Source organism: Ranitomeya variabilis, chromosome 3 (genome assembly GCF_051348905.1).
Source record: "Ranitomeya variabilis isolate aRanVar5 chromosome 3, aRanVar5.hap1, whole genome shotgun sequence".
Lineage (NCBI taxonomy): Eukaryota > Metazoa > Chordata > Amphibia > Anura > Dendrobatidae > Ranitomeya > Ranitomeya variabilis.
The window spans coordinates 444,108,735-444,133,535 of NC_135234.1; the positions used below are offsets into that span (position 1 = coordinate 444,108,735).

Consider the following 24,801-nt stretch of genomic DNA (forward strand, 5'->3'; position numbering starts at 1 on the left):
TCGGTGCAGATGCTTTCCTTCTCTGGATTCTGTGAAATCTTTGGAGAAGACCTCTGATGCCCATGAACTAGAATGTGTTAAGAGTTCTGCAGACTCACCCATCTGTGGTTTCCCACAGTCAGTTGGCCGGTTGGTGAGCTGGGATGCGGGAGGAAACAAGGGTAATTGGGGTGCCACATCTGAAGTTTGTACTGTGTGTGATGTTAAGGTGGAGGAAGAAGAGGAGAGACCACTTGATGCAGCGCTTTCCATCCACTGGAGCACATGCTCTTTCTGGCTCTCGTCTTCAAGGCATACCGCTGTCCAGTTGACAAAGAAATGGAGTTGAGTAGCCTGTCCAGTAACAGGTTTTGTCGTTGTCTTTGAATAGGACAAGACAGTGTTTGTTTAGTAAAACTTTCAGTAACCTTACCACCTAACCCATGTACACATCAAACACAAAGCCTTTTCCCCCTTCCACCGTGACCTTGCTTTTTCACACTCATGTTAGATGTACTCTTCCCCTCTTTTAGCCAGCTGTTTCACAACCCTAGGACTAGACCTGTCATTCACCTGTCAATAAATTAACAATCAGTATTTATTTGCCGAGATAGTGTGCCTGCACAACAATATTAGCCCAAACTATTTTGATTAGGAAATGTAGCCTGGAGCCTGCACACCAGTATTAGCCCAAATGATTTGATTAGGAAATGTAGCCTGGTGCCTGCACACCAATATTCGCCCAAACAATTTTGATTAGGAAATGTGGCCTCGTACTTGTACCCCAATATTAGCACAAACTATTTTGATTAGGAAATGTGGCCTGGTGCCTGCACCGCAGTATTAGCCCAAACTATTTTGATTGGTTAATATGGCCTGGTGCCTGTACTTTAATATTAGCCAAATCGATTTTGATTAGGAAATTATGCCTGGTGCCTGCACCCCAATATTAGCCCAATTGATTTTGATTAGGAAATGTGGCCTGGTACCTGCAGAACAGTATTAGCCCAAATGATTTTGATTAGGAAATGTTGCCTCGTACCTGTACCCCAGTATTAGTCCAAACTATTTAGATTAGGAAATGTGGCCTGGTCCCTGCACAATAAAATATCCAAAACGATTTTGATTGGAAAATGTGGACTTCTGCCTGCACCCCAATATTAGCCCAAATGATTTTGATTAGGAAATATGGCCTATCGCTTGCACAATATTAGCCCAAATGATTTTTTTTTTTTTAAATCAGATAATTTTTATTAACAATATTCAAATTGACAACTACACACAATTGTGTCAGCAAAGGAGAATAAACATGTTTACAAACATTTTGAAACAATCCCCCAGTTCCCCACCCTCCTCCCCTTCTCCCTTAAAGCCTTTATAAACAAGAATAGGACAATAGCATACATTGCTTACATAATAAAACAACATCCCACTGGAATCAGTTCCTCTCCATCGAAGGTTTCCAAAGTGCTTCAAAAGTTTTTATACTTTTCCTTTTTTCATAAATACCCTTTTCCATATTAATAACCATATCAGACTGTCTATAAAATTCCTGCCGTCGGCGGCACCTCACTCAACCAGTGCCTGGCAATTAGCTTTCGCTAACATACAATAATCTAGCTATGGCCACTTTATGATGATTTGGAACTCGGATCTCTCCCACATATACCAAAATATATATCACAGGATCTCTTTCAATTGCACAGCCATACGATTTCCCAATTGCTTCTCCCACTTCCAACCAATATGAATTCAATCTCGTACATTGCCATAACATGTGTAAAATCCCTGCCCCCTCGGACTGGCACCTAGGACACTCGGAAGTCTGCCTCAGCCCTGCCTTATATATATATATAAGCCTATCTGGAGTTCTATATACTCTGTGAAGCACATATATTTGCAAAAGTCTACCCGGCTCACTTAATGATAAATGGGGAATATATTCCATGATATCTTTCCATTTATCCTCCTCTATCTTTCCAAAGTCTTCCTCCCATTTCTCTTTTGCCTTAATAGGGAATCTATTAAGAAAGGTATATAACAATACCCTATAAATATCCGAGACTATCCCTTTCGTTCCTCCCATCGCACAGACATAGTCCACCAGAATGTCTCTATAAATTCCCATATCCATCGTTTTACTCTGCGCAAGATAGGCATGTCTCAACTGTCCATATTGAAACCTACAGGTCTTCTGCAACCCGTAACTCTCCTGCAGTGCCTCAAAGGATAACAGTCCTTGTGCGTCCTGAATCTGAGCCACATATTGAATACCCAATGATGTCCAATTTTTGAATTCCCCCATTTTAATAAATTCAGGTAGTATCAAAGTAGGATAGGCCGTTCCAAACTTCCGAAATCCCCCTGCCTCCAATCCCTGAACCAAAGGGTCCCTTCCCACCAACCAAATCAAAATCCGCTGAACCGAACCCAGTCTATTCACCTCTCTCCAACCTCTCATCTGCTGACCCTGACCCTACGCTGCCAAAAAGTAGATCCAGGGATTCGGAAGGGCCAATCCCCCCCATCTTTAGGCCTCTGAAGCATTTCCAGCCTAATTCTTGGCTGTTTCCTCCCCCAAACAAGGTCTCGAAATATAGAGTTAATGGTATGAAACCACTTTCAGGGCAACCAAACGGGGGAATGATGCAATATATACAATAATTGGGGCATAAGAATCATTTTAATTAAGTTTATCCTTCCCACCACTGAGAGATATAACTTGCACCACACCCCTATTTTCTTCCTAACCCTGTCCAACAATGGGGACAGATTCAGGTCGACCTAGCTCGAGAGAGGAAAAGACACTTGAACACCTAAATATTTGAACTGAGAAACCATTGTCAGCCTACTACCTTCCCCTGATATTGGGATGTCAACTCCCCCTTTATCCACTATCAAGATATTTGACTTCACCCAATTGATTTCAAGACCCGATGTATCACCAAATGTCCTAAGAATATGCATCACACCCTCCAAGGCCTCTCCAGAATTTTCTAAAAAGAGTAACATGTCATCTGCATATAGGGCTATTTTCTCCTCTATTATGCCATACCGGAACCCCCTAACCGAAGTTGAGCTCCTAATTGACTGTGCCAGGGGCTCCACTGCCAACGCAAATAGCAGCGGAGACAGCGGACACCCCTGCCTAGTCCCCCTATATAAACCAAAACTTCCAGACAACTCTCCATTAACTCTCACCCTAGCAGTCGGAGAAGAATACAATAACCTCACCCACGAGATAAAAGTCGGCCTGAAACCAAAATATTCCAAAACTTCCCAAAGATAGCACCATTCAACACTATCAAACCCTTTACGCGCATCCAATGAGACTACAACTCTATTACCCTCGTAAGCTGCAAGTTCAGGAATAATCTACATAAGTTTATCGCTGTAGACTTATTTGGCATAAAACCAGATTGACCAGGATGGACCAGTTTCTGGATCACACTTGCCAAACGGTTAGCCACTACTTTAGCCAAAATCTTAACATCCGCCGTCAGCAACGAAATTGGCCTATAGGATTCCGCCAATTCCGGGTCCTTACCTTCCTTTAAAATAATTACAACTGTCGCCTCTCTCATAGACGCCGGCAGCTCTCCCTCCCGTAGCGCCTCTTCAAAAACTATCTGTAATTTAGCCACTGAAATATCCAATAAATTCTTATATATCTCAACCGGGAGTCCATCAGCTCCAAGGGCCTTGTTGTTAGTCACTGACATGACAGCAAGTCTAATCTCCTCTACTGTTATAGGTTCATCCAACCTCCTCCTATCGCAATCCCCAATCTTAGGAAGCTTCGCCTCACCCAGGAAGTTTACAATGTCCCCCAATGTAGCCCTCAACCCAGATGAATACAACTGTTCATAAAAACTTCTAAACTCACCCAAAATATCCACTACATCTGTCAACACAGTCCCTTCATCTGTCCTTAGTTTGTACACATGCAATGATTCTTTCTGTACTGCCTTTACCACCGAGAGCAAGTGCCCCACTCTTTCTCAAAAAACTGTAATTTCTGAAAAGCTCCTCTTCTCTCCGCTTTTTTCATATACAACTTATTAACCGCTTCCTGGGCTTTCCTTAGTCTACATTGAGATATCTCTGATGGGTCCGACACCATATCCCTTTCTGCTCTTTGCTCTTTCTAATTTCTCTATGATCTCTTTATCTTCCATCCTAGTCTTGGATTTACATCTAGAAATCTCCCTAAAAAGAAGGCCCCTCAGAAAAGCTTTCATTGCGTCCCAAACTACCCGCTTATCAGCGCTATCTTCATTAAACTGCCAGTACTCTGTGATCTCCTTCTTAATGTTATCCATATTAATATGTTCAAGCCACAGGGGGTGAAATTTCCACCCACCTCCCCGTCCAGTCCTCCCTCCTGTCCATCTAATCAAGAGCTCTATAGGCTTGTGGTCCTAAATCACTCTCGGGAGATATTCTATCCCACAGATCATGCACGTCATTAAATCATTTCCTAGTGCTAGGTCAATCCTGGAAAGGCAACCGTGGGTTGCAGAATAACAGGAGTAACAGACTACATTCTCATTCCTCACTCTCCTGAGGTTCACCATCCCAAATTCTGTCATATAATTCCCAAACGTTGACAGTTTTTTAGTGCCTTTGCTTAAACCTTTCTTATACCGGTCCCAACCTTCATCCATCACATTATTGACATCCCCAATAATTAACATTTGTACTTCCATACCCCGTTTATACAATTCAAATATTTCTTGTACCTTTTTCCCAGAATATGGGGGTGGGAAGTAAACAGCCGCCAGACATAATGGTAGCCCATAAATTTTGCAGAATAACAGAACATATTGTCCATCTCTTTCTACATGACTCTCAATTTCTTAAAAAGGCGTGGACGCCCCAATCAGTACCGAGACCCCCCTAGCATATGAAGAATACGTAGAGTGATAAGACCTCCCTATCCACCTCCTTTTTAACACTTCTACCTTTTCTGCAAGTAAATGTGTCTCCTGGAGACAAATGACATCCGGGCCCCGTTTTCTCACATATTCTATAATTGCCATTCTCCGAGTTCCCTCCGACAGTCCTCTTATATTCCAACTAACAACTTTAATTGTGTCTCCCACCATGAAACCGCACAAATACAAATTCCTGACCCCTTGAAATAGGATGTTGTTCCCAGCAAACTATAAGTCCCAATTTCCAGAAATAGATCTCACCCCTCCCCTCCCTCCTCCCCCCAATATTCATTAACACAATAACCCAATAACCCATAACTAATCCGCTGTTGTCTTTCACCTCTCTTATCAGAGAGTAGGTAGTCCAGCGTCTAGCTACCCTTCCCTCAGTACCTGTAATCCGCTGTAACTAGAACACCTCCCCAGCCCCTCCGCATACAAACAACATTATGACAATAAGTCCTCTGAGAACTGCAATAAACTATTAAACCAAAGTCCGGAGGTAACAATAAGGCCGCATCATCTTCATCTCCAGAATCTTCCTTTCACTTCCCTCCTTCTTTGTTAGCTGTGAGCTTCTGCTTATTTAAGTTCAGCCACTTAGTGGCGTCTTCTGGTGTTGGAAAAAAGTGAACCGCCCCCAGGGCTACAACCCTTAATTTCGCCGGGTAGAGAGTAGAATAAATCAATTTCAAGTCTCTCTATCTCCTTTTAACTGCTCCATAACTCATCCTCTGTTTTTGCACCTCAGCCGAGTAGTCAGGGTAAATAGAGATCTTCTGGCCATTAATGCACATGTCCTCAGCTGCATGAGCACTTCTCAGTATGGCATCTCTATCTCTATAGTTCAGGATCCTAGCAAGGATAGTACAAGGGGGGGACCCCGGCAGGAGAGGTTTCATAGGAATGTGGTGCGTTGCAGGTTATCAGCACCTATCTTGTCCTGGAGCCATTTTTCAATAAATTTTGTAGGGTCATTTCCTTCAGTCTTCTCAGGGATACCAACTAGTCTCACATTATTCCTCCGTGAGCGATTCACCAGATCATCATTCTTATTAATCAAAGCAGCACATTTTTACAGACACTGAGTGTGGGACCTCTGCTTTTAGAGAGTTGATCCTCCAGCACGCTTACTCTCTCCTCCACCTCACCCACTCTCTTATCCATTTTAGTCATGTCTGCCTTTATTGTATTTACTTCTGCTATAGTCCCATCCACTCTGAGTGAGAGTTGTTATCGCAGTTTTGCATGATCTGATCAGATCATAAATGTCTTGCAAAGTGGGTTCCCCTGTTATAAGCTCCTCCACAGCTTCTTGCTCCACACCATCATTTTCCCGCCTTCCTTCCTCCCCCTCTGGCCCCCCCTGTACCGTGTCATCCTCTGAAATTTCTCCCTGCACTTTCATTTTCTCTCCAGCCTGTTCCTCCTCCTCTTCAGCCAGCTCTTTCCCTGCTCCGTCCACCCAGGCATACTTTTCAAGCTTAGCAGCCACTTCTAGCCTCTTTGCATTTGAGGCATTTGCAGCGTCTGCTCTCTCAGCTCTCTCCACACTGTCGGCACCATCTTGGGTCCGGGTCACTGCTCCTGCCTTGGGGTCCTGCTGCCTTTTCCGGACCAAATCTGCAGCTCTGCACAGCTTCACACGTCGGGGCTGACCTGCCGGTAACCTCCTTCAGCCACACAACGCGTTATCAGCTCCCAGAGAGATCTTATCTTCAGGATAATTGCAGGTTCACAGCGACCGCTTACATCAGGTGCTAGGCCACGCCCCCAGCCCAAATGATTTTGATTACGAAATGTGGACTTCTGCCTGCACACCAATGTTAACACAAACGATTTTGATTAGGAAATTTGGACTCCTGCCTGTACTCCAATATTAGCACAAACAATTTTGATTAAGAAATGTGGCCTGTTGCCTGCACACCAATATTAGCCCAAACAGTTTTGATTAGGAAATGTGGTCTGGTACCTGCACAACAATATTAGCCCAAATGATTTTGATTAGGAAATGTGGCCTCGTGCCTGAACTACAACATTGGCACAGACTATTTTAATTCGGAAATGTGGAGTCCTGCCTGCACAACAATATTATCCCTAATGATTTTGATTAGGAAATGTGGACTCCTGCCTGCACAACACTATTAGCACAAACTAGTTAGATGCTGGAAGGTCAATTTCACCCAGGATTCTATCTATCTGACAACTGACTGAAAGGCAGGAGCAGCTTCTCTGCACTATTACACTGACAAAATAGCGCCAGCAACACAACATGTCCGCTTTTTATATGGAGAGGGACATGTGACTTTGGCAGCCAATGGCAGAAGCCCTTGTGTCTAGATATTATGGATGGTTTCTGCTCCCTGATTGGCTGCTGGAATCTACACACATTAAGTTAATCCTCTGACCTCTCCCCACCCCCTCCCCTCATAAAACACGCCCCCACGCTCATCATACAGCACCACTATCCTAGCCAAAGTCCTAACAAAAGCATTAGTGGAAACGCGATTATTTACAGAACTGCCCGAATTTTGCCGACTTTGAGGAAAAACGCTCAGGAAGCCGAACACAAATCTGAATATGTTACGTTCATGCCAAACATTTTCCCAACATGTTCGCTCATCTCTATTCAGCACCACAAAATTATTTAGGTTCAACCAATTTGGCTGTGGAACAGTGTAATGGGTTCCATACCTTCTAGTATGTAACATGTTCATTGTTTTTTGTTCGTAGCCGTTCACAACTCAAGCATAGGACCAAGTCCAGGAGGTCAGTCTGCAGATGATGGTAAGATTTGGTGCAGTCCCTCTGGATATGCTGGGTGTAATTATAGTTTGCTACATCAGTAAACGAACAGAGTAATTTCTTTCGACTGGTAGGGCTCTCACCAATATACAGTATATTACGTTATACTCAGTTCAGTGAATCTGTCATGATAGGCACCTTAGATTAATAATTTGGTATCTACATATTTAAAATCAAAATCTTGCTTCCACCATAGGTAAATTGATATACTCTTGATTTTTGTGACATCTTTGACACAAATAACAAATTCTTACATCAAAAGTAAAATGTTACACCCGGCACAGATAACGGGTCCAGAGTTCTAAACTACTGGATCCCATCCAGGAGCCCTCACTTCATGGCTACCTGCTTTAAGTGTATTTTAAATGTTTAAAAGGGGTTGTACCACAAACAAAGTACATTTTAATTAATAGATCTTGGATCCAAAAAAGAGTTCAACAATTGGATTTGATAAAAAATAAATGTTCCTGTGCTGAGATAATCTTATAAATGTGCCCCTGCTGTGTACTGTGTAATGGCCGTGTCTGACCGTACAGGAACATGGTCTGATCATACCACAGCTCCTGGGCAGGGGAGGATGCAAAAGAGTATACAGACAGGACAGCATGGAGTCACGACTGATTCTTTCTATAAGGTAAAATATGCTTTTAAGCAGGCAGGGAAATGTTTTACCTTACAGAAAGAATCGTCTGTGATCCCATGCTGTCCTGTCTGTATACTCTTTTGCTTCTTCCCCTGCCCAGCAGCTGTGGTATGATCAGACCATGTTCCTGCACGGTCAGACACAGACATTACACAAGACCTAAAACACGGATACAGAGTACCCAAAGCACACCACTCAAGGGAGGTATATAAAATTTTTTAATTTTTATTCAAAATTCAATACATCTAATAACAAAAACATGAATCAACGGGTAAAGACATGAGACATGTATGAGGAAACAATCAAAGAAGGAAAGTACTCAAGTAAAAGTGAGTGGTGGAATGGAATAGTAGCAGGCTATAGGGTTGCGCAGTAATAATATAGTAAATAGGTCCACGATGAGACCCAGGATGTCAGACTGGTAATAAATTGCATGTAGTGCAGACCATAATAGCCATTAAGACAGCCATGTGACAACCAAGCAATATGTAGGGTTTATAGCTTACCCATAGTGTTGTATAAAACGCCCATCCACGGTACCACTGTCCTATGACATTAAATTATAGCCAGACACTGCTGCAGTTATGGATGAAAAATTATGTATGTCCATAAAATTCAAACAAGGGAGGGGAGATTGTTTTACTTACCGTTGTATACCTGTAGTATGAATGTATAGATTTTTCCCTTTTTTTATTCCAGATAAATCCAAAAACACTATTGTGTGCTGTACTCCACAAACCAATGGTTTTACAATGACATCTAAATCACGGGGAAGAGAGTTCTCCTTTGGTAAAATAATTATTACTACATATCATAATTTAACCATGGTCTTCCTGGCTTATATAATTACATTTTATGACAAGGTTATGAAGTCTCTGATTTGGTTATATATTAGAAAGTCAAGCACAGTAAATACCTAATAGCCTTATTAGGCTGATGGCATAGTTCTAAGAGTCCATTTACATTGCACAATTATCATAAACGAGTGAAAATCTTGCAGAGTCAACAGTTTCCTGATCACCCAATAAGCAAGAAAAATGCTCATTTGTTGGGTTGAAATTATTTTTGGATTTGCACAAAAAATTATCGTTCTTGGTTGTGCATCGTCTTGTGTAAACTGGACCTTTGCTGTTGAGAACAGTGGCAGCCTTTGCACACAGAATGAAGGGTCTATAGTGTGTTAGCGTTTTATTTTCTTCTAAGTTTTCACCGACACAAGGGTGTTTCCTGCTAACAGCTGTGCAGGAAGATGTCAAACAGACAACTCACATGCATGGGGCAGTGTTGCAGTTCCCTGCACAGTGAGTGAAGGGTGTGCCGCATTATATCAGCTATGCAATCTCCTTAATTTTAAAAAGGTTGTTCACACTCAATTGCTAAATTCCCCTTTGTAATATAAAAACAGCCTATGCTCACCTCCGGGGCTCGCGTAGTTCCAGCAACATCAGCGCCTGGTCGCCAAGGGCTTGCATGACATTATTTTGCCACGTCAGTCCTACAGACAATCAGAGGCTGCTACATTCTCACTAACTTCAGATGGAACTGACACCCGGAAGAAGTGAAAGGTGCTGCTACTCTCTGACTTCCTCAAAATTTCAGTTACATCGGAAGGAAGTGAGAGTGAAATAGCTGCAGGACTCACGTGGCGAAACAGCATCACGCAAACCAGTTTTGTCATTGCTGGAACGGCGCTGACACCGGAAGTAAGTATAGACTTATGTTATTATACAAGGGAGAATATAGCAATTGAGAATATGTTGTCTTAGTAGTGGACAACCTTTAAGGATTGGGATGGTCTTAGTAATTGCCCACTGACCACAAAGTGACATCATATCCTAGTGATAGACCATCACTTTATTAGATGAGAATAACTTTGCAAGCCATTGAATTGATGACACAGCTTTGTAGTCTTTATAAATTGTTTTCTAAAGCTAATTGTCCCATTTCCACCCACAACAGAGGCTTGGAATGCTAAAATTACTGATCTAAAACAGAAAGTTGAAGCCCTGTTAGATGAGAAATGTGGTAAGTAGCTTTTTAGTCTTAATAAGTTTTGAGTCACATATAGTCTTCCAACTTGTTAAGTTTTTGACTTTTAACATACCGTATTTTTCGGACTATAAGATGCACTTTTTTCCTCCAAATTTTTTGCGGAAAGTGAGGGGTGCGTTTTATAGTCTGGATGTACCTTATATATATGTTCCCTGTGGATGGGAAGCGGCAGCGGAGGAGCGGGTCACAGGAGCCAGGTGCTGCGGCTAACACTGTGCCCAATGTTAAAGAAAATTAATATTCACTGTACTCCACTCCCATGGGCGTGGAGAGCAGTGAATATTCATTCTGTCTAATAGTGGACACATTGTTAGCCGCAGCCGCCAGCTTCCTGCAGCATCTGTGCGATCTCATGTGTCCACTATTAAAGAGAATGAATATTAACTGCTCTCCATGCCCATAATCCCAGGTGTGGAATGCAGTGAGTATTCTGGCAACTGACCTCAGGGTGTGAGGGCGCATGGCAGTGACTCAGGTAAGTAAGAATTGTTTTTTTTATGTGCGCAGCATGATGGTGGCCATGTACACCTGGATGGGGGGACCATGTATACCAGGATAGAGATAAAGGGGCCATGTATACTAGGATGAGAGCCATGTATACCAGGATGGGGATGGTGGCCATATATAGCAGGATGGAGATGGTGGCCATATATAGCAAGATGGGGGTCATGTATGCCAGGATGGGGTGGCCATGTATGCCAGAATTGGGATCGTGGCCATGTATACCAGGATGGGGATTGTGACCATATATACCAGGATGGGGATGGTGGTCATGCATACCAGGATGGGGATGGTGGCCATGTACACCAGGATGAGGATGGTGGCCATTTAAAAGCTTTTATGCCCGTTTTTTGATTAATTGGCCCCATGGTATCACTAAATTCATTATTTTTGGGTCGACTTCAGTTGGCAGGAAAAATTTATTTTAATTCTTGGCTGCTTGGGACATTAGAATATGAATTTAGTGCAGAGTTTGACTTTTGCCCTGTCTGTATTTCTTTTTCAATTGTGTATTTGAGTGGTCTAAGGGGAGAGTTTGTAAAAATATTAAACATATTTCACATTAACTATTCCTATTTTCAAAGAGTTTACCAAAGAGTTACTAGCTAACTATTTCTTTTAATTTAGGGGAGGCTCTAGGTATGAAAGAACCATTCAAAGTGCCATTTGCATTGTTTGAATCCTACCCAGAAGACTTCTACGTGGAAGGTCTTCCCGAGGGAGTTCCATTCCGCAGACCTTCCACTTTTGGCATTCCTAGATTGGAGAAAATTCTTAGAAACCGAGCGAAGATTAAATTTATTATTAAAAAGTGAGGCACTCCATATTTCATGCGCTATTTAGGAAAATCATTTCTTGACTTTATAATTGAATATTTTACTATATTTTTTGTATATTCTTTTTTCCATCAGACCTGAATTATTTGAGGCTGCTGCTAAAGACACTTCACTACAGTACCCACAAAGTAAGTATTCATGTGTAACCCACCGAGTATAATGCCAGTTCTGTCTCACAAGACATTCTTCTCTGCATTTTTTGCTGATCATATTAATTCCAAGATCCCATAATTGACACCAATTAATTCATATTAAAAAGTTATAGGACGTTCAAATAAACTTTTATGTTTAGACTTTCAAGATCTAAACTTTTTGCCAATGAAAAGAAACATTCATTATCTTTACGTACACTCCTCGCAACTAAGAGATTGTTATAATGTATCAGGATATGCAATTCTCTTTAAGCTGAACTTTGTTGGATCTCATCAGTTCCAAATAATATTATTTTCTTTTTATAAGTAATTTAACATAAGTTTCCTAAGAAAAAGTCTTGTTTTCACTTTAAGTAGGAATCCAGGCAAAAAATAAACCAGTCACTGCATCCGGAGTTAACGATCTTAATATCATCCAAGTAACAGTACCAGGTATGTGGTATGCGCACATTCTTAGCAGTTAGTACACAGAATTCTTAAAATGATAAATAGTTTGAGGCTCTACCAAGGTTGAGTCTGGCAAATGGAGGTAGAAACTCTGAACAGCACTATGGCCTCAATTAATTAAGACTAGTGTTGTGCACACTAGTCTTAGGCTAAGTTCACACTGGGGGTTTTTGCTGTGTTTTTTGAAGCTTGTTTTTTATGCTAATTTTCAGTTGCTTTTTACTGTACCAGCAAATTTTGGAAATCTCATGCACACACATTGTTTTTTGTCATCTGTATTTTGTGCTTTCCATGGTTTTTTGGACTTAGAGCATGTCACTTCGTTCAATTTTTTCACCCATCGACTTGAATGTGTGGTGAAAAGACACAGGTATCATTTTTTGCAGCGTTTTTTGTGCCAAAGCCTCATTCTTTGGAATAGCATGCACAAGAGACAAATCTAGCATGCCAAAACAGCCTCAAAAAACACATAAAAAAGTGAAAAATTCAAGAAAAAACAAGGAAAACATGTTTTTCTGCAGCTTCTTTCCTGCCAAGAGATCAGTTTTTGCTGCAGAATAAAAAGCTGAAAAAACGCCTAGTGTGAACTTACCCTTTATGAATCTGATAACTGGCGTGACATGCATCTAATTCATTCAAGAGGCACTTGCCACTTAGTGAAATAGTCACTCACTCCTTACAACTCGCGCGCGCCATCGCCAGAAATATTACTTGAGTCGGCTTATAGTGTACATTTATGGCAAAATTTAAGCCACTAAAGTGGTGTAAATTGTCATGAGTTAGATGGGCGAGCTTAGCTTTGCCCCGTCATGCCAAGAACTTTGGCAGAGCTAGCCAAGTTGGCGTAAAAACTGCAAAAGTTGCAGTTTTTCAGTTGTGCAAAAATTTGGTGACATTTGAAGTTGCTATACACCAGAAAAGTGTCTAAAACACTTTTATGAATCGGGGTACATGACTCTTATGGAGAAATCCTGATGTGTGTATACATCCTCAATAACTCTTGGTCATTGTCAGCATGAAAATTCTTGTTTTAACATTCTGTAATGCACTGATGTCAAAAATACATTCACTGTTCGAGAGCTGGATTTTCTTCATATTGATGCATCCTGTCTGTATGGCTGCCTTTTTTTTCCATTGATGTTTTTTTTTTTTAACATAACCATTTATAGGGCACTGTTATACTTTCTATATTAAAAAAATGTATGTATTTCTTTCAATTTGATATTTCAAGTAATTGTTTTTTTCATATTATTTTGTAGATATGGACGCAGAGAGAACAGTTAAAATAGACAAGACTCGTCAATTGAGGGAACAGGTTAATGAACTATTTAGTCGGAAATTTGGTAAGCAGTAAGCTATAATGCTGAATTATTCTTTATATTGTAACAGACAGTACACACAATAATATACAATAAACCTCTAATATACTAAGTGGAGCCTTGCACATAAGCAGATCTCATAGATTAACTGATTTACTAATCAGTTCTATGGACTGTAATCAATGCTATTCAACATTTAAATCAAGTCTGCCCCAGATTTTACAATAGAAACTGCAAAAATTATTAAATTGATCTCTTAGACCTAATAAAGTTAATATATTTAATTTCATAATCCATGTCAGGAGGATGGCTCTGTTATGTATACACACACACGGTAGGGAAAATAAGTATTTGATGTACACTGCCAAATTTGCACATTTTCCCACCTACAAAGAATGGAGAAGTCTGTAATTTTTATCGTAGGTACACTTCAACTGTGAGAGACAGAATCTAAAAACAAAAAAACAGAAAATCACATTGTGTGATTTTTAAATAATTAAATAGCATTTTGTTGCATGAAATAAGTTGTTGAGCACCTACCAACCAGCAAGAATTCTGTCTCTCACAGACCTGTTAGTTTTTCTTTAAGAAGCCCTCCTACTCTGCACTCATTACCTGCACTTGCATAAAAGACATCCGTCACACACTCAATCAATCACACTCCAACCTCTCCACCATGGACAACACCAAAGAGCTGTCTAAAGATACTAGGGACAAAATTGTAGACCTGCAGAAGGCTGGGATAGGCTACAGGACAATAATCAAGCAGGTTAGTGGGAAAGCAACAACTGTTGGTTCAATTATTAGAAAATGGAAGAAACACAAGATGACTGTCAATATTCCTCCATGCAAGATCTCACCTTGTGGGATAAGGATGATACTGAGAAAGGTCAGGAATCAACCTAGAACTACACAGGAGGATCTGGTCAATGACCTGAAGACAGCTGGGACCACAGTCTCAAACATTACCTCTATTAACACACTATGCCATCATGGATTAAAATCCTACAGGGCACGCAAGGTCTCCCTGCTCACTTCAGCACATGTCCAGGCCCGTTTTAAGTTCGTCAATGACCATCTGAATGAGCCAGACAAGGCATGGGAGAAGATCATTTGGTCAGATGAGACTAAAATATAACTTTTAGTATCAATTCCATTCTCCGTGTTTGGAGCAAGAAGTACGATGAGAGCAACCCCAAGAACACCGTCCCAACCGTGAACATACGGAGCTGAGTGTGAGAATGCTTTGAGTGTGAGAATGCTTCTGCGTATGACCGGCGGTGATGTCATTAAGGTTTCTGCCAGTCACTACAACCATGTTCTCACGCTCAGCTCAGTGTATTCCGGCTGGCGTGGAGAGTGGGCACATCACTGACGTGACTGTACCCCAAACCATCCAGATCATTGTGTGACATAGCCGTTAATGGATTATCGGCAGAAAGGTGAGTATAACTTTGCTTTTTTACTTTAATTTTTGGTGTATAAATGAGTAAAAGTGGGTCAAGGAGTGTTTATTTCAAATAAAGAACTCTATGTGTGTGTTTATTTCAATTAAAGTACTTTTCTAGGTTTGTGTTTTTATTACATTTGACTATGGGGTTAGTAATGGGGGTGTCTTATAGACGCCTCTCCATTGCTAACCCGTGTACTTAATGTCAGCGGCCATAAAACAGCTAACATTAGCCCCACAACTATTACGCCACTTGGCACTGCACCAGGGCAAGTGAAAAGAGCGAGGCTAAGTGCCATAATTGGATGCACCAACTCTGGGGCAGCTGAGGGCTGACATTTTTAGTCTAGGAGCGGGCCAACATCCATGGCATCTTCCAAGGCTGTTAATATCATCCCGCAGCTATCTTGTTTAGCATTTGCTGGTTAGTAATTATAGGGTGTACCCCATGTCATTTTTGGGGGGGATCTCCCCTATATTAACCAGTAAAGGCTAAGCAAACAGCTGTGAGCTGATATTAATAGCCCGGGAACCTTTATGGCTATTGGCCACTTCCCAGAATATTAACATCAGCCCCCAGTCATTGGCTTTCTCTCAGCTGATTATGCAAATTACGGGGGATCCTACGACATTTTTTTTTAAAAATTATTTCTTTAGTACGTGCTAGACGGTGGCCGCTGACTACAACTGTCATCAGACTCGCTTGGTTTCGCTGATCGCAGGGAGACCAGGTGACGATGATAAGAGCTGCGTTCAGCACCTGGGAACAGCGCAAACTGTACTGCTTTTTCCCTGGTACCTGTACGCATTTTGCTCATACTGAGTTTTAAAAAAAAAAGGACATATCTGTGGATTTTTCACACGGACACTTGGTCTGTGTGAATAATCCTGACAAGTACACACCACCATTGAATACAATGGTTGTGCGTATGTCCGTATTTGCGATCCTTAAAAAACGGATGTGTAAAGGGGGCCTAAAAGCGATTGAAACATTTCATGTACCCCAAATTGATATAAATGAAATCATCAGCTTGCCACACATGAAGACAATCCATCAAACAGTGCTTTTATTTATTTTTTAAAAACTTCAGAATTTTTTTCTCATCACTTAAATAAAATAAAAAAATCTAGCAAGTTTACTATTGCTGTAATCCTACTCACCAAAAGAACCATGTTTCCAGATAATTTTTAACACAGAATGAATGTCGTAAAAACAAAATTAAACGCTCCAATACATATTAAGTAGCTCTCTGCCGAAGCATACTTCGACTGATCATTCAGCCAGCAGCCATTTTGGCCGTCTCTCATACTGGAGCACATTTTCGGCTGAGTGCTTTCTTGTTCTCTATGAGAAAGACGCTGACACATCTCTTCTAACTGCTTGTCACTGGGAGAACAAAGTGATTGGCAGTCCAAAATCAGCCATGCCCGATTGATATCTCTTCCAGCAATCAGTTGGTCGGTGTCCCCATACACTTAGGTAGCTGTTGGTCGAATGATATTTCGGATGATCATTGGGCCAGCTGCCATTTTGGACGTCTTTCCCATACACTGAAGCTCACATTTGGCTGAGGGCTTCTGTGTTCCCTATGAGAGACTCTCGCAGACATCTTCTTCTTGTGGCTTATCTCCCGGAGAACAAAGCGACCGGAAGTCCAAAATCAGCCTTGCCGCCTGATTGACATCTTCCCCAGGAATTAGTTGACCTTTGCCCGGCCTAAACCTGTTAATATATCCGACATTAGTCTTATGTGTATGGAGGACTTTACAATTTAATGATACCAGTAAACAAGAGGCAATCTTTCCTCACTCTTTACATGGATGTTCCTCAGATAAACTGTTGTGGGATAGGTCTGCTCTCCTATTAGCCAAAATGGCACAACATTTACAGGACACTTAGTTATGAGTCTGTTCATTTTCAAGAGGCGAGCACTTCCCCTGCTTTTCTCTCTGCGGTAATTGACGGCTAACAGCGGGGAATACAATGGACTAACAACCTACTTAGGGCAGTATAGTGTGATCCTCTTTAATATAGATTATTGATCAAACGATTAACCCTTCTTCATATACCTTTTTTTTGCCTAGCAGTCTTTGATGGTTGGTTAAATGAGATGGATTTTAGAGAATGCTCGTGTCATGTTAACTGATTAGAAAACAAAATAATCAATTATTTATGTTTTATAGGAGAAGCCATTGGCATGAACTTCCCAGTGAAAGTTCCTTATCGGAAAATTACCGCCAACCCTGGGTGTGTTGTAGTGGATGGGATGCCGCCAGGGGTTTCATTTAAAGCCCCCAGTTATCTAGAAATAAGTTCAATGCGCAGAATCCTGGATTCAGCACAGTTTATAAAATTTACAGTCATAAGGTGAGTTATACAGCGAGGAATTGGCTGATACCAAGTCGTTACAAGGCAAAATCTTTAACACTCTTGAGATTTGACGTCATTTGGTGATAGGTGATGTTATATTAATATCTAATGCCAACATAACCCCTAAACATCCAAAAAGTTGCGGCAGCATCATGTGGTCATAGAATATTAGAATTACTTTAAATTGTATTAGTGTCATGTTTACTATATATTAAATATAAGGTTCTTACTGCTTCTTTTTATCTAGTGTGAGTTTGCGTTTCGAGATAAAATGGATGTATTCAGATGGGTTGCTGCAGTAATATTACATGTCTCTCTCTTTCGATTCTGCATTTGAATGAGTTTTTTTATTTTATTTTATAGGCCTTTTCCAGGGCTGGTACTTAGCAACCGTGAGTATATTTTTCAGAAAAGGTTTTTCTTTCTTTCATAGTCTTTTAATAGATAAGTAAGCATTAATATTGACCAGTGCCCAATTTCAGTGTATCTGTAACCCACTACCTGATCAGACTGTATTTTTAATGTAATAGGTCTTTTTTAAATAAAGTATACACATATGTGTGTGTGTTTTAGTGAAGGGGCGGTTAAAGATCTTATGTTATTCTACAGTATGGACATCTTTCTGACAGTGTGCTGTTAGGATAACGATTTGGAATAGATGGTAATTAAAGACTTATGCTCTCACATTTTAAGCTGCCACACACATTAGATAGCTGTCAGCCAAACGATCATTCAGCTCACAGCTGTCTCTTCTGACTACCCCATACACAGAAACTTTTGTCCTGGCCGATCACTCCTATGTTTTCTATAAGAGAGCCGCTGCCAGACTTGGATTAGTTGTTAAAATTTTAACTGCCTGATTTTTCTCTTCCCCAATATAATCTGTCTGGAGAGAGTTGGGCGGCCTCATACACATTAGATGGTCGAAATCAGTGGATATAGCCAACTTTTATCTAATGTGTATGGGGGCCTATAGTTGTTTAAATTCAGGGGTAGAGTAAAGGATGCCTCATTGTCTTTTCCCTTTCCGATTAGTTCCTTTAATTGTGCTTAAGGTAATGGTGGGGAGTAATCGTTGGGAAAATAGCCATAAAATAAAAAAACTTGTGTTAAAGAATCCCATACTTAGAAGGATGCAATTCTTTATTTTACAATTTATATGCCATGGTTTCATATTTCTAATAGTTTAAATGAAAAATATTATATAAATTATCATATTAGCAATTGGAGTAGAAGCGAGCGATCAGCCTCCAGCAGATGTCAAGCACAATCTAGGCAACTAATCCATAAATAATAAGATACATCCTCTCCTCCCTACCCCAACGTTACGTTCACAAAATGTGTGTACAAATGCCTTAAAGGAATCTGTCAGTGGTAAAAGGTGGTGTAACGAGTGTGAGGCATGTAACTAGCGCAGTACAGCAGAACTGAACTTTGTCTCCTTACAAACACATTTGCTGCAGTAATAGTGCAAAACTGATTGTCTGTGAGATGGAACCTGCAGATGTGTCAGTCATACTCACACACAGCTCTGCAGTGAGATCAGGAGAGCGGCCATTACACATCACACTGGCAACTCCCCTTCATATGTTGTATAATAAGCTCTGGAGGCAGATTCTCATGCAGATCAGTGTCCAGCCCATAGTCCGCAACTGCTCATCTACATATAAAAAAAGTGTATTTCTCTGGAAAATGACATCAGATCTCAGATACTAAGGTATAATTTTATTCAACGTCCTATGACCTACATGCCCATATAGAAGGCTTTGGAGGGTTGAGCCTACTGACAGATTCCCTTTAAAGAGGTTGACCACTACTTTTTCATTGATAGTCTATCTGGCTTCCCTGCCCATCATCTGTTACCGGTGCCAGCAGGGCACCGGACTTACTGGATGCTGCCGGTACACAGCAGCTCCGTCATACCTATAGTGACCAAGGCCGGGTGCTGCTGCTCCTGACCGCATCCACTATACTAATGATTTCTGCTGTATTCTGGCAGCATTCCAAAAGTTCCAGCTGGTGCCAGTAACAGCTGATTGGTGGGGAGCCGGCTGTCATACCGCCATCATTCAGATATTGATGGCCTATCCTGAGGTTAGGCCATCCATAAAAAAGAGTAGTGGCCAACCCCTTTAAATTACTTTCTATTCTAAATTGCCTTCCTGGAATACCACACTATTGTTAGGTACAGGTCTGTTTGGTAAAAAGAAGCACTGATATAATAAGTATATATGTCCCTTTTTAGATTTCCTTTACTGCCTATCTACTGTAAAATGTATACGTAGCATCTATTCTGTACTAGTCAGCGAGCTGATGTCATGCACATGTTGGTAGGTGAAATAACCCGCACTTTTCCGTCCACTTTTCCTTTTCATGTTTGGTTTCACATTAGGTTTTATGTCTTATTATTATATTGGTGTTTGTTTGTATTTCAGAAGGAACAGGCGAAAGTGAATCTGGGCCACATACAGAATCTGGTAAAAGATCTTTCTATTTTTACAAGTGCTCTCTCTGTATTGCCCTTCTATAAGGTCATTTTAAATCATAAAATACAAAATTGTGGTTTGGATGCTGAGAAGTATTGAGCCCTAGTCAGTACATAGGTCAGACCACACAATTAAGGGGTATAACTGTAAGAAATAATTATCTCCTATCCACGGACCTCCACCGACCACCAGAACGGGGACTTCTGATGTGAATAGAGCAGCGGGGCCCATGCATGATTGCTTCTTTTATTCTCTATGGCACCGCCAGAAATAGCTGAGTATCAAGCTTTTGATACAAGTCACAGATCAGCATTCCTCATACAAGTCTATGGGTCCATGAAAAATCACTGAAAGCACTTGTTGCTGTCAGTGTGCTGTCCGTGATTAACACTGTAGTGACTAGGAGAAGCTTTGCAGCCCCCAAAAAACACAGACATGTGAACAGCGCCATAGGCTATAATGGGTGCGTGATGTATCCATAAAATGCACACACAGAACACATACACCAACATCTGAATGAGGCCTAAAGCTGAATTTAGCACACTAGATAGAGCAAAGGAGATCACGGCTGCTGTGTACATAACCATTTTTTGTTAATGCATCACATTGATCATTGGTATTCCAGAAGAACTGACCCTTCTAGTTATGCAGTCTGTTGTTTTCTTCATTTGCAGATAATTTTGACAGGATTCATATTGCAGAAGGTATTTAATTTTTCTTGACTATACTAAAAGATATTATGTAACTGTATTTCCACAAGAGACCACATCTCAAAGTGAGGCGCTGTTTTGACAGATTCCCTAGTACTAGCAAAGTGAATGAGATTCCTGAAGTATCATGCACACGTTGCTTTTTTTAAATAAATTTAAAAAATACACATGTTAGGTATCGCCACATCCTGACCTATAAAACTATCAAACTATTTAACACGTTCAGTGAACGCCATAAAATAATTAATAAAAACCATGGAAAAAAACCTAAGCTTTTCCTTAATATCACCGAAAAAATTGGAGTATAATGCAATGAAAAATGTAAATAAAATGGTATCACTGAAAACATCATCATGTCTCTCAAAAAACAAGCTGCCGCACAGCTCAATCATCAGAAAAAAAAAGTTACAGCTCTTAGAATATTTTTGCTATAAAATTGTTTTTATTGTGTAAAAGCGGCGAAGCATAATAAAATTGTATATATTGGTATTGGTGTAATCAAAGTGACCCGAAGAATCAGGCTGTGTGCACACGTTCAGGATTTTTCACGGTTTTTCCCTATAAAAACGCAATAAAACCCCGAAAAAAACCCATACACTAAGCATCCTATTATTAGAATGCAATCCGCAATTTTTGTGCACATGTTTCGTTTTTTTCCGCGGCGGAATCGCATTTCGGAAAAAAACTCAGCGTGTTCATTCTTTGTGCGGAATCGCGAGGATTCCGCACACATAGGAATGCATTGATTTGCTTACTTTCCACATGTGGCTAATGCCCACCATCGAGAAGTAAGCTGACCATGTGCGGTTGGTACCCAGGGTGGAGGAGAGGAGATTCTCCACCAGGCCCTGGGAACCATATACCTGTAAAAAAAAAAAAAAGAATTAAAATAAAAAATCATGATATTCTCACCTTCCGGCGGCCCCGGCAGCGTTCCCACTCCTCACGATGCTTCTGTTCCCAGGGATGCTTTGCGGCAGTGACCTGTGAGAGCGCTACGTCATCTGGGGTCATTGCCGCGAGGCATTATTGGGAACGGGAGCATCGTGAGGAGTGGGAACGCTGCGAGGGACGCCGGAAGGTGAGAATATCACGATTTTTTATTTTTTTTATTATTTTTAACATTAGATCTTTTTACCTATTTTTTTGCCTATGCAGCATCAATAGTAAAAAGTTGGTCACACTTGTCAAACACTATGTTTGGCAAGTGTGACCAACCTGTTAATCAGTTTTCCAAGCTATGCTACAGATCGCTTGGAAAACGCTAGCATTCTGCAAGCGAATTACGCTTGTAAAACACTAGTGTTTAGTGGGAAAACACATGCCAATTCCACATGCGTTTTACCCACACACAGTTGTGGAATTGCCGCGGAAATTTCCCCGGCAATTCCGGACGTGTGCACATAGCCTCAAGCTACCTCATCAATTTTACCATATGGTGAATAACATAAAAAACTATTCTCGAATTGCTGTTTTTCGTTCATTCTGCAACCCAAAAATCGTAATAGAAAGCGATCAAAAAATGTTATGCGTGCAAAAATGGTACCAATAAAAATATCAATTCGTCCCTCAAAAAACAAGCCCTCACATGACTGTCAGCAACAATATAGAAAAATTATAGCTCTCTGAAAATATGCAAAAAGTTTATTATGCAAATAAAAGTGTTTTTAGTGTGTGACAGAAGCCAAACATAAAAAAACCATATAAATTTGGTATCGCTGTGATTGCTCTGACCCACAGTATAAAGTCGTCTAGTCACTTATACCACATGAGAAACGGCGTAAAAAGTAAATAGAACAAATTATTGACCCGCTGTTGATTTGTTCATTCTGCCCCCCCCCCTCCCTCCAAAGACCGCAGTAAGGCTCGGCTCAAATTTTTCCTGCGCTCTACACTGAGCTCTTACACTGGGGTTTCAGTGTAAATCTCTGAAATACGTGAATCAGATGGAACCCCCGGCAGAAAATTCCTATAATGGAGACACCATTGACGTTGTCTGGCTTATGATCCATCAGCGTTTGTCTTTTTAAGCATGCGTAAAAGCACAGTTGATCACAGTTTTGTGCACTTCTGAAATAAGGACACCACTGAACAGATGCCAGACTGAGTACAAAGTAACTCTGCTACCTCATTCTAATGAATGGATCCCTCAGGGGTTTTATCTGAATCATGTCATTTGGAAATTTGGTAGGTGCTCAGTTTACAGCACAGGATAAATGTGGTCCAAAATGTTATATAAAATTTTCACAATAAAAGCTTCAACTCAATCCACATGAAAAATAAGTCCCACTCAGGTCCGTCATCTGTTAATGGAAATATAGGCGGCTTTCACATTACTGATAGCACAAAGGCTCTGGAAAAGCACTATGGCTCCTCGCTCCACAAAATAAATCCAGTGAATTTTGCACTCCCAAATCCAAATGCCCCTCTCACTTCTGAGCCCTACAGTGTGCCTAAACCAAATTTAGTGTCAACTTGCTTGGTATTTCTATAGCGATGAGAGCCAGCTTAATTTATGGGATCATGTCTCCAGAAACACAAGCTCGGCATAATGTATTGGCACTACAATGTACTGGCCATTACACTGGAAAATATGCAGTTTTCACTCGGCAACATCCACTTCTGCTTGTTTCTGGCAAACACCCATGGAGACAAAACCATCACTACCCCTGTAGATAAATTAATAGAGGGGTATTATCTCCAAAATGGGGTGACTAGAGAGGGGATTCTGCTTTCCTGACACTTAAGGGCTCTGTATACGGAGTCCACAAACTATTCTACTATAATTTGTTCGCCAAGAGTCAAATAGAGCTTTCCTTGTGGCTAAGCAGTACTGTACAGCCACATATGTGGTATTGTCACGTTCAGCAGAAATTGTGTGACATATTTAAGTGTAATTTTTACCCATTTCCTCATGTGAAAATGTAAAATTTGTGGCTAAAACAACGTTTGTGGTAAAAATGTAATTATTTTTTCTTTACTTCCCAATGGTATAAAATTCTGTGACACACACATGGTGTCAAGATGATCACTGCACTCTTAGATTAATTAATTGAGAGTAGTTTGTAAAATGAGGTCACTTATGGGGAGGTTCCGCTGTACTGGCACATCAGGGGCTATTTGAGTGGGCCATGGGACCCGCAAACCATAAGAGTAAAATCTGCACTATAATATGATGCTGATTCCCTTCTGAGCTTTACACTGTGCCTGAAAAGTATTTTCCGATTGCATGTAGGGTATTGGTGCACTAAGCAGAAATTCCACAACAAACTGAGAGGTCCATTTTTTTCCTATTAACGCTAATAATAATTAAACATTTGGGGCAAAACAACAATTTAGTGTTAAAATGTAATAATTCATTCTTCAACGCGCAATGGTATAATCTGTGGTGTCAACATGCTCACTGCACCCTTATTTTCCATTTGTTCAGCCTAATGTTATATAGTTCTGTGAATCGCCTGAAGGATAAAAATGCTCACTACACTCCTACACGTTACTTGTGAGGGGTTTATGCTGTTTTTGGCATTTCAAGGACTGAAATGGTGCTCTTTCCCTTCTGGGCACTGTTGTGTCCCCAAACAGTAGTTTTCCACCCCATATGGGTTATTGGCATACTCAGGAGAAATTTCACAACAAATTATACTGTGCATTTTCTTCTGTTACGCTTGTAAAAATGCTAAATTTGGGGCTAAATTAACATTTTTGTATGAAGGATAAATTTTCATTTTTCCTTCCACATTACTTTCATTCCTGGGAAGCACCTGAAGGGTTAATAAACTTATTGAATATGGTTTTGAGCACTTTGAGGGGTCCAGTTCTTAAAATGGTGTCACTTTTGGATATTTTCTGTCATGTAGGCTCCTCAAAGTCACTTCAAATGATATGAGGTCCCTAAAAAATACTTTTTTGAAATTTTGTTGTAAAATTGAGAAATTTCTGATCAACGTTTAACACTTCTCACTTCCTAACAAAAAAAATTATGTTTAAAAAATTATGCTTATAAAAAAACCTTGCACTCAACTTAATGCTCTTTGTGAATTTTTATTGTAGTACCCAAAACGTTTCGGTCCAACACACCGGACCTTCATCAGTTACGTACTGTGTATGGAGTAG

The 24,801-nt window shown here is 40.6% G+C and overlaps 1 protein-coding gene across 7 annotated transcripts in view; it reads left to right on the plus strand.

The window, feature by feature from the left end:
• The window catches only part of GTF2I (general transcription factor IIi), a 151,275-nt gene that overhangs the window by 123,374 nt on the left and 3,100 nt on the right, over window positions 1-24,801 (plus strand). For 4 of the 7 annotated variants that reach the window (XM_077296473.1, XM_077296469.1, XM_077296471.1 and 1 more), the window contains 11 exons: window positions 7,650-7,703; window positions 9,064-9,153; window positions 10,324-10,389; window positions 11,545-11,728; window positions 11,829-11,881; window positions 12,260-12,337; window positions 13,612-13,695; window positions 17,306-17,489; window positions 17,856-17,884; window positions 19,928-19,969; window positions 20,653-20,682. In XM_077296473.1, the coding sequence (XP_077152588.1) occupies window positions 7,650-7,703; window positions 9,064-9,153; window positions 10,324-10,389; window positions 11,545-11,728; window positions 11,829-11,881; window positions 12,260-12,337; window positions 13,612-13,695; window positions 17,306-17,489; window positions 17,856-17,884; window positions 19,928-19,969; window positions 20,653-20,682 (894 nt within the window). The remainder of the gene's footprint in view (window positions 1-7,649; window positions 7,704-9,063; window positions 9,154-10,323; window positions 10,390-11,544; window positions 11,729-11,828; window positions 11,882-12,259; window positions 12,338-13,611; window positions 13,696-17,305; window positions 17,490-17,855; window positions 17,885-19,927; window positions 19,970-20,652; window positions 20,683-24,801) is intronic. The other 3 variants (XM_077296474.1, XM_077296470.1, XM_077296472.1) reach the window with 2 other exon arrangements.